Here is a 12610-nt window from a genome sequence, read left to right as displayed (position 1 = left end):
GTAATACATGATGTAAAATGTACATGAAATTATATGTTTTATAAAATTTAAGAAAGGGTGGAAGCACTTGGAGCTATTTTAAGATATTTTAAGATATCAGCGTCGGCGTCGCGGGCTTAGAACTTAGAACACACAGAGGTTAGCAGCCCACGCCTGTCGATCCTCTGCCACTTCAGGGTTTTTATTTTATTTTTATGGGGTTATTCGGAAGCAATTCTAACACTGCACTGGTAAAAATAAAGGGATCAAATTGATCCAAATTTGATCCTTTTGCAAAGGATGTAGCAAATTTCAAACTCTGAATGAACATTTATCATAATAGAACATGTTAATTTGATCCATCCTTTGCAAAAGGATCAAATTTGGATTAATTTGATCCTTTTATTTTTACCAGTGAATTGGGAATTTTTAGAATTCTTCACGGTTTTAAATGAGCACAGAAAGAAGACGATGAAGAAGTATTTTTGAGTGTAAGGGTCTAAATAGACTCAAGCTGATCCACGATAATGTTTATCCTGTAAAATGTATCAATAAATGATTAGGCAAAGGAAATGTAAATGTATAAAGGATCTCTATTCGATGATCCTAAGCCATGTGTGTATAAGAGTTTGGGATACATTTTTACTGCCAAATTTTACATATTAAATTTTCTCGAGGAGCCTGAATCTACTTGGATTCTAAGGCTTGTTACGAATTAGAAATTATTTCGAATTACACATCGTTTTAATACATTTAGCTTTCCATTCAGGTATTGGATAGTCAATTTACTTTACGTGATTCAACTTCATCCTAAAGTGAACTGGATTAGGTTATACTATGGACAGAAAAAATTGGCATGCTAGCCACAAAAAATTAAAATTATCCGTTTCATGTTTCAGAAATTTATGACAATTCATACTCCTAAATTACTTGGAAACTTTACACAAAGTGAAAAAATCTCAAACCGTAAATTTTATTTAAAAAATGATGGCGAATCAAAACTCACGGGGTAATTGAACTTGAAGAGTTAAAGATGTTAGTTACCTATTTAATTATTGTTCTTTTTTTCAGAGAATGTTTCACTAACAGAGAAATCAGAATAGTTAAACTAACATTCCAGAAATGTTTATTTTACCCTGCAGTATTGATCCGAAATCGGTGTAAATATTAGCCTTTTTAGGTATATTAGGGGTTAAAGTTAGCCTTTTTATGTTTATTTTAGCCTTAAAGAGGTGTAAAATTAACATTAAAAAACACCTAAAAAGTGTTAAAGTTTTGAGGAAAAAAAGTTAATTGCACCTTCTTTTTTTAGGTGTGATTCCTTCATAATCACACCTATTTTCTCAGTGTTGCAATCTAATTCAAATTGACTTTTAAATATACTTTTAATACTAAACTAACTAGGTCATCTTTAGGCTTAATCCGAGACACGGATTAGTTACAAACTGATGGAAATAGTGTAATTATTATTTTTATTACAATTCCGGTGAGCACAAAAGATAATTTTAAATTGCAGTTTGAGAAAAATGATCCTTTTTTCAAATAAGATTTTTTTGAGCTCTTAAAAAATTGATTTCTCTCTATATTTTCTTATCTTACCTAATTCTTTACATAACACTTCATTGACGCTTGATGATAAGATAAAATTTATTTTGAAATAAAAGCTTTGATGCATAGAAAGTTTGTGAGTCTAAAAAGCTGTTTTTCTATGCACTTCTGAAATAAATAAATAAATTAAGATCTCTAGGGTATCATTTTTGAAATTTTATTGTCGTTTCAAGTACATACAAACAACTTCAATCAATCACTCAAAAACCGATAAAGTCACTTGAAATTAAAACATTTCACCGAATGGTTTAATAGTTAGTTCGTGGACTTGCACATGTGGAGGAGTCCCTAATACATAAAGGATGCTTTGGGATATGTCCTCAGCTTCTAGAGAGGGCATTAAAGAAGTCAAGTCAATACCATCCCGTTGAGTCATTTCAGATCTCACTAATCCCGGACTCACTGATGTCACTTTAATATGGTGCTTGCTGCGGATGAATTCTTGACGATGGATTTCTGTAATTGCAGTTACTGCAAATTTACTTGCAGGATACATATTAAACGATGGCATTTGGGTACTAAAAATAATGTGGTGGCCTAGTAAGCTATTAATATGAACAACATGAGAATTCCTTCCATGCTTCTCCATAGATTTGTAGGCTTCTCTGGTGCAGAAGACAAGACCAAGAACATTTGTGTCCATCACCTCTCTCACAGGAACTGAATTGTCGTGCTTAATGAGTTTAGTGTTCCTGGCTACACCAGCATTGTTGATCAAGACATCAATTCCATTGAACTGAGAGTCAATCTTAGCAAATGTATCAATAATCTCCTCCTCCTTGGATACATCACATTTCATGGCGTGAAAATTATGCCTCAGATTTTCAGGAAGTTCCTTCTTGAGCTCCTCAGCCTTTTGAACCCGGCGAGCTAATGCTATCGTTACCATTCCAGCTTTGACGAGATCTTTAGCTATTGCAGCCCCGATTCCTAGTCACAGAGGATATCTTAAGAAATATTTTATTTTAATAATAATGTGAGAATTGTACCTGAGGAAGCACCTGTTACAACGGCCACTCTATTTTTCCACTGCTCCATTTTATTTAGTCTTTATATTTAGAAGTCAGAGACACAATTGAACCTTATGGAGAAAAGTAGTGTGCGAGTATCCCCATTTTATTCCGAAATCTTATCAATGTTGCGTATGATAAATTTGGAACGGAGCCCAAAGTACCTACAGTAAATTTTGAATGTTTTGCTTATGTAATTTACTGATTACATTATCATCTTTATAAATTGAACATGAAGAAGGTATAGGGTGCTTTAGCCACGAACTAATTGAGTCTGTAATGTTTTTTTAATTAGGGGCTGTTAGGGTAAATGGGTTTAATGGCAATTAATAACTCATGAAAGAACGGAACATTCTTATTAAATACGAGACACCCAATATAAAATTTATCTTTTAAAATATGTATATTATTTAAAAAGTTTCGCCAAAGGGATTGATGGTTAGTTCGTTAATCTGAACATAGGGAGGTGTACCCAGAACATGGAGGACACTTTGTGATACATCTTCAGGTTGTAGTAAAGGAAATTCCCCAATTTTTTGTGCATAATCATCTGGAACTATCTCAGTTTTAACAGCATCTGGACTCACAGAAGTCACTTTGATGTGATGCTTGCTGCGAATGAATTCTTGACGATGGATTTCTGTAATTGCAGTTACTGCATATTTACTTGGGGCATATATGCTGGTTGAAGGCATTTGAAGATTACGGATGATATTATGTCCAACAATGCTGTTTATGTGAACGACATGAGAATTTCTCCCGTGCTTTTCCATTGACTTGTAAGCTTCTCTGGTACAGAAGACAAGACCAAGAACGTTTGTATTAATCACTTCATGAATTGCAGTTGAATTATCCTTATTGATAAGCTCAGTTTGTCTAACTATTCCGGCATTGTTGATTAATACATCAATTCCTTTAAATTTAGTCTCAATCCATTCAAAAACTCTCACGATATCATCTTCCTTGGACACATCACATTTCACAGCGCGAAATTTCTGTGAAGATTTTCTGGAAGATTTTTCTTCAGAGCCTCAACTCTTTCAACCCTCCGAGTTAGTTTGATTGTTATCATTCCCGCTTCCACAGTAATTGCAGCACCAATCACTAATGTAAATGTTTTAATTCAGATTCAGCTTTTGAATTAATATTGCCTGAAAGTCTTACCAGCTGAAGCACCTGTTACGACCGCTACTTTATTTTTCCACTGTTCCATGTTCTGTTAAATGCGTTATACGTCTTAATTCACAGAAATAAAAAAAAATGACTGAATTTATCTTCCTGGTCTTTGCTAGTGTCATGACTCATGACCATGACTTATTATCTCTTTCTTTTCCATAGTAAAAAATACTAATGTGTAAGTATATCAAAAATTAATCATTAGCGATTACTAAAGCGAATAAAGTTAAATAAGCCTACGATAGGAGGATAGGAGAGATTTTAGCGAGGGCCAATTCAAAATGTAAACCAATTCAACTTAAGGTTGTAAATATGTATACATTCCATAAGCATATGATTTAGCCATTTACTTTATAGGTAATTTTTGCTTTTTTGATGAATATGATTAAAATTTTGAGTAAAATTGTATTGGAGAAATAACTAATCAAGCAATTTTTGTTTAAAAACTGATAAGAATAAGAACATGATGACAAATAAGTAAATTATTATATCGGAGATATTATATTCGATAACCTTTTTTTATTACATAGCGATATAGCACCAGCCATTGCATATAGGTGTTCTTTTTTATTTAAAAAGTTTCGCCAACGGGCTTGATGATTAGTTCATGTATCTGAACATGAGGAGGTGTACCCAGAACATGGAGGACACTTTGTGATACATCTTCAGGTTGTAGTAAAGGAAATTCACCAAATTTCTCTAAATAATCTTCTGGAACTATCTCAGTTTTAACAGCACCTGGACTTACAGAAGTCACTTTGATGTGATGCTTGCTGCGAATGAATTCTTGACGATGGATTTCTGTAATTGCAGTTACTGCATATTTACTTGGGGCATATATGCTGGTTGAAGGCATTTGAAGATTACGGATGATATTATGTCCAACAATGCTGTTTATGTGAACGACATGAGAATTTCTCCCGTGCTTTTCCATTGACTTGTAAGCTTCTCTGGTACAGAAGACAAGACCAAGAACGTTTGTATTAATCACTTCATGAATTGCATTTGAATTATCCTTATTGATAAGCTCAGTTTGTCTAACTATTCCGGCATTGTTGATTAATACATCAATTCCTTTAAATTTAGTTTCGATCCATTCAAAAACTCTCACGATATCATCTTCCTTGGACACATCACATTTCACAGCGTGAAGATTTCCTTGAAGATTTTCCGGAAGATTTTTCTTTAGAGCGTCAACTCTTTCAACCCTTCGAGCTAATCCGATTGTGATCATTCCAGCTTTAACCAGGTCCACAGCAATTGCAGCACCAATCCCTAATGCAAATAATGTATTTGGGATGTATTTTTTTTTAAATTAAATATGTTCTTTAAGTCTTACCGGCTGAAGCACCTGTTACAACCGCGATTTTATTTTTCCACTGTTCCATGTTCTGTTAAATGCGTTAAACGTCTTAATTCACAGAAATTAAAAATTGGACTGAATTTATCTGTCCGGTCTTTGCCAGTCATGACCATGACTTGTCTCTTTCTTTGCCGTATAGAAGGTGCAAATGTATAAGTATTTAAGATATGAAATATTATTGTGAAATCACTAAAGTTATCTAAGCCCAGATAAGCTTATGGTAGCTGAGATTCTTTACAGGTGCCCTCGAAATGCGTGCAACTCGGGGTGCTTGCAACTCGGAATGCGTGAAAATTCGATTGTGAGTTGAATTTTGGGGGTAAAGAATTGGCTCGACGCGATTCTTTACCCCCAAAATTCAACTCACAATCGAATTTTCACGCATTCCGAGTTGCACGCATTTCGAGGTCACCTGTAAAGAATCTCAGCTACCATAAGCTTATCTGGGCTTATCACTGGTCATTTTCTATTTTAAATAATCTGAGTGGGGAAGACCAACAAAAGAAAAAAAGTTCATTTAAATCGGTTAATAAATATAAGTGATAGAGTCCGGTCCATATGGGTATAGTAAGGGTCGGGGTACAGTGGGTTGAGGTAGAGACGGATGGGACCTATTATTAGAAAGATCGTGCTCTCAGATACAATATAGGCAAAAATTTCATCGAAATCCCTTTATAAATACAGAAAATGCAGTCCGGTCAAGACATTTTTGATTATAGTTCGGGTCAGGGAACATCAAGGGAGGAGTGCGACCCACCATTGGAAAGGCCTCGACCCCAGCTACAACATATTAAAATTTAAAGAAATAGCATCGTCTAGTTTTCGAAATATTCGAAATCGATTAATTGAAAATCGATTTTTCGATTAATCGGACCTTCGATTAAATCGGATAAACAAAAAACACCAAAACACCAATTTTTTTTGCATTCCGATAATTAGAACCGGAGATATGACCATTCGAAAATTCAATTTTTGACCCCCTCTAGCTCAGGTCAGGGGGGTCGGAGGGGATGAAGTTTGGTATCGATCGAATGCTCTTAGGCCCAGCTATAACATACTAAAATTTGAGATCGATCGATGCCATAGGAGCTGAGTTATCGAAAAATACAAAATTTTGGGATGTTCCAAAATGGCGGAAGGGGGGGGGGGGGGTGGGGGGTGGATTTGACATCATCAACTTCTAGCGGCCCAATGACTTTTAACCTTTGCCGAAAACCGCTTGTCGATATCTCTTTCCGTTCTGTCTCCAGAACTCGAAATGTAACGAACGGGACGGGACGGGACGGGACGTCCACAACAATCGATTTTTGGCGCACATGATTTTCATGATCTATGAGTGTTAAAACGTGTACATCCAAAATTTGGGCCCAATCTGACGAGGTCGGATTTCACCTGTGACCACAAAAGCTGAGATTGTAAAGAATCTCAGCTAAAAATATATTTTATGCATTTTCCTATGGAAATAGCCTTTTCTGCTCCGAGCGGCGCAAATAAGCCTACGATAATATAAAATAAAAAGAAAATTCTATCTAATCCGATTGTTTTATCATTCCAGCTTTTGTCAGATCTAGAATTGCAGCTCCATTGCCTATAATATTTATATCCCTTTAAGGACGATTGGAACACCGGTGTCCCATAAAGAAAATAATTTTTCCTGATTACCTAAAGTTATTTTTTCCTTATGTCTGTACATAATTGCAAAATAGAAGGTTGAAAGAATCTAGGATATTTTTTGGAAGTCTCCAGCTATTTTCTATATTGTAAATTTTTGAGCTAAAAAATGAAGAATTTTTAAATTCTCATAATGAAAATTAATTTTAAATATTTTTAATACTTACATTTTTTTAAGCAAACCCATTTTGGGAAAAGAAATTACAATAGTCAAACATAATATTTTTAATTTGATTGAAAATTACCATTCATTATTATTGTCAGAAAAATTACTTAAATTTTTAGGCCATCTTTGTTCCTATCGTTCATAGAGACAAAAAATACATCAAATCAGACTCTGTTGGCTTTTCGGAGGCCAGATATAAGACCTTTTACTGGTTTCATTTTTATTGCTGATTTTCGGTCCGCGAAAACTGTCGCGTCGTTAAAGGGATATTAAAAAATTGTTTCTGTAATGTAGCTTTTGAACTATATATCACTTATCTGCTGATGCACCATGCACCTGTTACAACTGCGACTTTATTTTCTATTGATTCATGTGTCACTAAAACGAATTGAATCAAATTTTTTTTCTTATACAGGGATGGGGTTGTCAGTCCCATGCCTGTGCAATCAAGTGCAGTGAAGCTCACTGGATGCAATTCGAACACCTTTAACGCCAGAAAAATTCCTGGTGACCTAAAGGGAATTCGAACCCGAGACACTTGCATCATAGAGCATAGTGCTCTATCACTTGACCCACTGAGTGCCCGAGCCAAATTTAAGAATTTGGCTGAGTTATCATGACTCTTTTTCAATCTATGACGTCTTTCTGTTAAAATCATTAGAAGATTTGAATGTGTGAAAAGACATTAATTAACATTTTATAGAAGGTTACTGCAGTCACCTCAAAAGCTTAGTTTTAGAAACAAGTAGTATATTGAGACATTCAAAATGAGTGAAAGGGATCATTAGAATTTTGAATAGACAACAAACAAAATTTGACTAAACGTGCTTCCACTATATACGTGCATATGTTTATTTAATTTAATTTTTTTACGTGGAAATTAAAGTTTTTAAATTTATCATAAGTCCACTACCTCCGGCTTCTAGATGTTTTATGATGGTTAATCATCATAAAATGAGTTTGATATACTTTTAAAAGTGTGTGGATTTAGCTAATTTTAGCTAAAAAATTAAGTTATTTAAGGATTCTAATTATTCTCTATATGTATAAATCAGGATGAAACATGAGCTATGGAACTTGATAATAAAATTCAATATAAATATTATAAAATTTAATCAATTGCACCTTTCAAAATTCTGTGGTAATATACTACCATCAGTTTGCATTAAAAAGTTAACACTATTTTTTATCCAGCTCAAAAGATAAAAATTGTTTAGCGATTGCATACAACTTTAGGGCAGATTTATACATATCTATTACATAACAACTATTAAAATTAATAACGTCAACCGAAAGTTCCATTAAAACCATTCTCCAAATGGCTTGATGATTAACTCGTGGACTTGAACATGTGGTGGAGTCCCTAAGATATATAGGATACTTTGTGATATATCCTCTGCTTCTAGAAATGGCATTGCAGAAGCCAAATCAACACCATCCCATTGAGTCATTTCAGTTCTCACTAATCCTGGACTCACTGATGTCACTTTGATATGATTTTTGCTGCGGATGAACTCTTGACGATGAAGTTCTGTAATAGCTGTAACTGCATATTTACTTGCAGGATATATATTGGTAGATGGCGATTGAAGATTTCGGATGAGATCGTGTCCAACTGTACTGTTCATATGAACAACATGAGAATTTCTTCCGTGCTTTTCCATGGACTTGTAAGCTTCTCTGGTACAGAAGACAAGACCAAGAACGTTTGTGTCTATCACTTCACGAACTGCAGTAGAATTATCCTTATTAATAAGCTCAGTTTGTCTAACTATTCCGGCATTGTTGATTAATACATCAATTCCTTTGAATTTCGTATCAATCCATTGAAAAACTCTCACGATATCATCTTCCTTGGACACGTCACATTTCACAGCATGAAGATTTCTTTGAAGATTTTCGGGAAGATCTTTCTTCAGAGCTTCAACTTTTTCAACCCTTCGAGCTAATCCGATTGTGATCATTCCAGCTTTAACCAGGTCCACAGCAATTGCAGCACCAATACCTAATGCAAATAATGTATTTGGGATGTATTTTTTTATTTAAATTTAATATGTTCTTTAAGTCTTACCGGCTGAAGCACCTGTTACAACTGCAACTTTATTTTTCCACTGTTCCATATTCTATTCCACGTCTTAAACCACCGAAATTATAAAACTGACTAAATTGTCTTTGAGTGTTTGGCATTTTATAGGCAAAAATTGTTCTCCGATTCTTTAGAATTAACAATTATGAGTAAGTTATGGTCAAATTTAGCTAAATTATGCGTTTTTTATGTATTTTAATTAAATTATTAAATTAAAAATGTTTATCTTCTAAATTTTTATTTTGTTGAAATTTAATTTGATAAATCAAAAAATCATAGTGATAGTGGTGGACGTAATTCAAAGTAAAAAAAATTATACATAAAATATCCATGCTTGTCCCCCAAAATGATATGACTTTCTTAAAATCACACGAATTGTTTATTAAAATATTTTTTTTTTTAGATTTTAGATTTAGATATTTAGGGTAAGTGTGCCAAATTTCGGCATAGTTGCATGCAAGCGTCAAAGTCTCAAGTTTGAAATGTAATATCTTTAAAACAAATTGATTTTTTTATTCCTTCTTCTTAAGGAATATTCTTTGGAACCTTGCAGACAGTTTATCGTCTTTATTTACTCTAAAACCATTCTTAATTCATTTTAAAATGAATTAAAATGTAGACATAGCTTTGGTGCCCTATTTCGGCCACCTTCATTCTCACAGTTCCTTGCCCTTTAGGAATTCTTCCAATGCCTTTTTCACGTCATCTCGTTTGTCGAAGCTACATTTTTTGTTATTCTTTTGCATTGTATAATCTCTAGAGTATGTAAAAACTAAAAATTCATGGAAATTCGAGGAACAAAAAAGGTGGCCGAAATTGCAAGCTGGCCGGAATATGGCACACTTACCCTATTCATCAGCAATATAACATTTTTACAGCATGTACACACAAATTTTGGTGAAATTAGTTAAAATATTTAAATGGAACCGGCTTCAAGAAATTTGATCTCTGAAAAAAGATAAACTTTACCTTATCGTTTTTGAAGGAATAAAAACAGCAAATTTTGTTTTGTAAACAAAATTTTATTGAGTAAAATTAAAATCAAGTGATAAGCTTAGATCACCTTATATTAAAGGTGCGATTCTTTCATTGCAAATTTGGATCGTTATTAATTTACTAGGAACATTCTAACAGAAAATGTCTTTAAAATTATGTTTTGTGCATCTATAAAAAATACAAAATGAAATTGTGTAATGCCCTAAACACACTTACGACTAAAGTCCAGAGACGACTAAGCTCGTTAATAGCCAAGTCAGTTCCTGACACACTACAAACGAAACTTAAAATTTTCTGGCACTAACAAAACATAACTTTCGTGGGTTTTTATGCAGATATTTCTACTGAAATGTATTAGTACACCTTTGAAAATGAAACTACTTTTAAATTTATTTCACAATTCACGCATAACAAGAAGAATTATTTACTAGAATCGCGGAAATTGGCTTAAGGCGAGAGATAGCTTCCACCTCACAAATAATTGTAATTAACAATAATTATTGCACGTGAACTGAGATACAAATTTACAAACACTTTCATTTTAAATAGAGTACATGTACATTACAATAAAAATATCTGAATAAAAACCCACAAATTCTATGTTTTGTGGATACCAATGAATGCTAAGCCTCGTTTGTAATGTGTCAGGAACTGACTTGGCTATGAACGAGCTTAGTTCTCTCTGGACTTTAGTCGTAAGTGTGTCAAGGGCATAAGCCTTGATGGGGCTCACTGAAATAATAATATAACTTTATAAAGGGAAAATGGGCAACTGAAGGTGCCACCCACCTTACAACTTCCTTGTAGTGACCTGTCCACAAAAGCCCCAGAAAGCTTCAGCGTCCGTCTAGGGATGGTGTGTTGTGTGTGTCATAGGAATGAAGGATTGGGATTGGTGGGTTTGACCATCAACTGGGTTATCAATTGTCAAATGCGCCATACGCCCTACAATTGTTAAAAATTACTTTACTCATAGAATATATTGCAAGATTTTATCTACTGTCCAAATAATTTAAAAATCTAGTTCCATATTAATTTGTTTCATACACGCTCACCAAAGGGCTTTATGGTAAGTTCGTGAATCTGAACATGAGGAGGTGTACCCAAAACATGCAAAACACTGTGAGATACATCTTCAGGTTGTAGTAAAGGGATTTTTCCAATTTTTTCGCAAATATCTTTTTGAAAAATTTCAGTATCAGTAGCACCTGGACTTACAGAAGTCACTTTGATGTGATGATTGCTACGAATGAATTCTTGACGATGAAGTTCTGTAATTGCAGTTACTGCAAATTTACTTGCAGGATACATGTTTGCAGAGAGCATTTGAAGATTTCGAATGATATTGTGTCCAACAATGCTATTTATGTGAACAACATGAGAATTTCTCCCGTGCTTTTCCATTGATTTATACGCTTCTCTGGTACAGAAGACAAGACCAAGAACGTTTGTATTAATCACTTCATGAATTGCAGTTGAATTATCCTTATTGATAAGCTCAGTTTGTCTAACTATTCCGGCATTGTTGATTAATACATCAATTCCTTTAAATTTAGTTTCGATCCATTCAAAAACCCTCACGATATCATCTTCCTTGGACACATCACATTTCACAGCGTGAAGATTTCCTTGAAGATTTTCCGGAAGATTTTTCTTTAGAGCGTCAACTCTTTCAACCCTTCGAGCTAATCCGATTGTGATCATTCCAGCTTTAACTAGGTCCACACCAATTGCAGCACCAATGCCTAATGCAAAAAATGTCTTTCGAATACAGCTTTTGAATTAACATTTTCTTAAACTCTTACCAGCTGAAGCACCTGTCACGACAGCAACTTTATTTTTCCACTGTTCCATGTTTATTAACGTCTTATAAGAATCTGACTGAGTTTATCTGTTGGCCTTTAGCAGTTTATGATCAAGACTCGTAATTTTATTTATTGTTTAAAAATAATGTTTATAAGTAGGTTATTGCCACATTAAACTAAATACTATTTGTGTTTTATGTAATTAAAATTAAAATTTTAAATTTAAAATGAATATTCTAATTTTTTTTGTCGGTTTTCTAGAAATTTTTTGCTAGCGAAAAAAAATTCCGTCATTGACAATTTCTGAACAAAAGGTCGTGGCTGCAAACTTAAAGGCTTAAAGGAAAAACTTTATTGTTACAAAAGAGAACTTATACTTTTTAGATACGTTTTATATATATTAAACGTGAAATCATCCACTGGATGCTGTCGCGTTAAGAAAGTTATTGATTAAGTCTAATTTTTACAAAAAAAAAAATAAAGTTATAAAATATATTACTTAAAATATTTGAGCGGAGATTGCTTAATAGCACTTTATTGGAAAAAAAAATTTCTGAAAAGGATTAATTTTCCTATTTCATTTTAGAAAGAGCTTAAAAACTGCGAATTTTGTTCTGCATGAAATTATTTTTTAATTAAAATGAAGGATAACTCAATGGCTTATATAGGCATCCTCTTCTAGTTGTCTAGTTTATAATCTCCTTGCTGAGTCATTAATAAAATTGTAATTTCTTCACATGATCTTGAAAT

General features: G+C 33.6%; 4 protein-coding genes and 1 pseudogene across 4 annotated transcripts; all 5 read right to left on the bottom strand.

Annotated features, from left to right (window-relative positions):
• Positions 1 to 1731: 1731 nt before the first annotated feature.
• On the bottom strand, positions 1732 to 2727 carry LOC129809535 (farnesol dehydrogenase-like). The gene is made up of 2 exons (XM_055859459.1): positions 2577 to 2727; positions 1732 to 2517 (listed from the first exon to the last, which is right to left on the bottom strand). The coding sequence occupies exons 1-2, from the start codon at positions 2623 to 2625 to the stop codon at positions 1814 to 1816; spliced, it is 753 nt and encodes a 250-aa protein (XP_055715434.1). The 5' UTR covers positions 2626 to 2727; the 3' UTR covers positions 1732 to 1813.
• Positions 2728 to 2828: 101 nt separating this feature from the next.
• LOC129809536 (farnesol dehydrogenase-like) lies at positions 2829 to 4189 on the bottom strand (annotated as a pseudogene).
• A 69-nt stretch (positions 4190 to 4258) lies between these two features.
• On the bottom strand, positions 4259 to 5243 carry LOC129809534 (farnesol dehydrogenase-like). The gene is made up of 2 exons (XM_055859458.1): positions 5113 to 5243; positions 4259 to 5048 (listed from the first exon to the last, which is right to left on the bottom strand). The coding sequence occupies exons 1-2, from the start codon at positions 5159 to 5161 to the stop codon at positions 4345 to 4347; spliced, it is 753 nt and encodes a 250-aa protein (XP_055715433.1). The 5' UTR covers positions 5162 to 5243; the 3' UTR covers positions 4259 to 4344.
• Positions 5244 to 8274: 3031 nt separating this feature from the next.
• LOC129809533 (farnesol dehydrogenase-like) lies at positions 8275 to 9093 on the bottom strand. The gene is made up of 2 exons (XM_055859456.1): positions 9045 to 9093; positions 8275 to 8978 (listed from the first exon to the last, which is right to left on the bottom strand). Exons 1-2 carry the CDS (start codon positions 9091 to 9093, stop codon positions 8275 to 8277), a joined length of 753 nt encoding a protein of 250 aa, XP_055715431.1.
• Positions 9094 to 11096: 2003 nt separating this feature from the next.
• On the bottom strand, positions 11097 to 11909 carry LOC129802623 (farnesol dehydrogenase-like). The gene is made up of 2 exons (XM_055848633.1): positions 11861 to 11909; positions 11097 to 11800 (listed from the first exon to the last, which is right to left on the bottom strand). Exons 1-2 carry the CDS (start codon positions 11907 to 11909, stop codon positions 11097 to 11099), a joined length of 753 nt encoding a protein of 250 aa, XP_055704608.1.
• Between the last annotated feature and the right edge of the window lie 701 nt (positions 11910 to 12610).

This window comes from Phlebotomus papatasi, chromosome 1 (genome assembly GCF_024763615.1).
Source record: "Phlebotomus papatasi isolate M1 chromosome 1, Ppap_2.1, whole genome shotgun sequence".
NCBI classification, from domain to species: domain Eukaryota; kingdom Metazoa; phylum Arthropoda; class Insecta; order Diptera; family Psychodidae; genus Phlebotomus; species Phlebotomus papatasi.
Note: the sequence above shows the minus strand (reverse complement) of the source record. Positions and strands in the feature narration are given on the sequence as shown.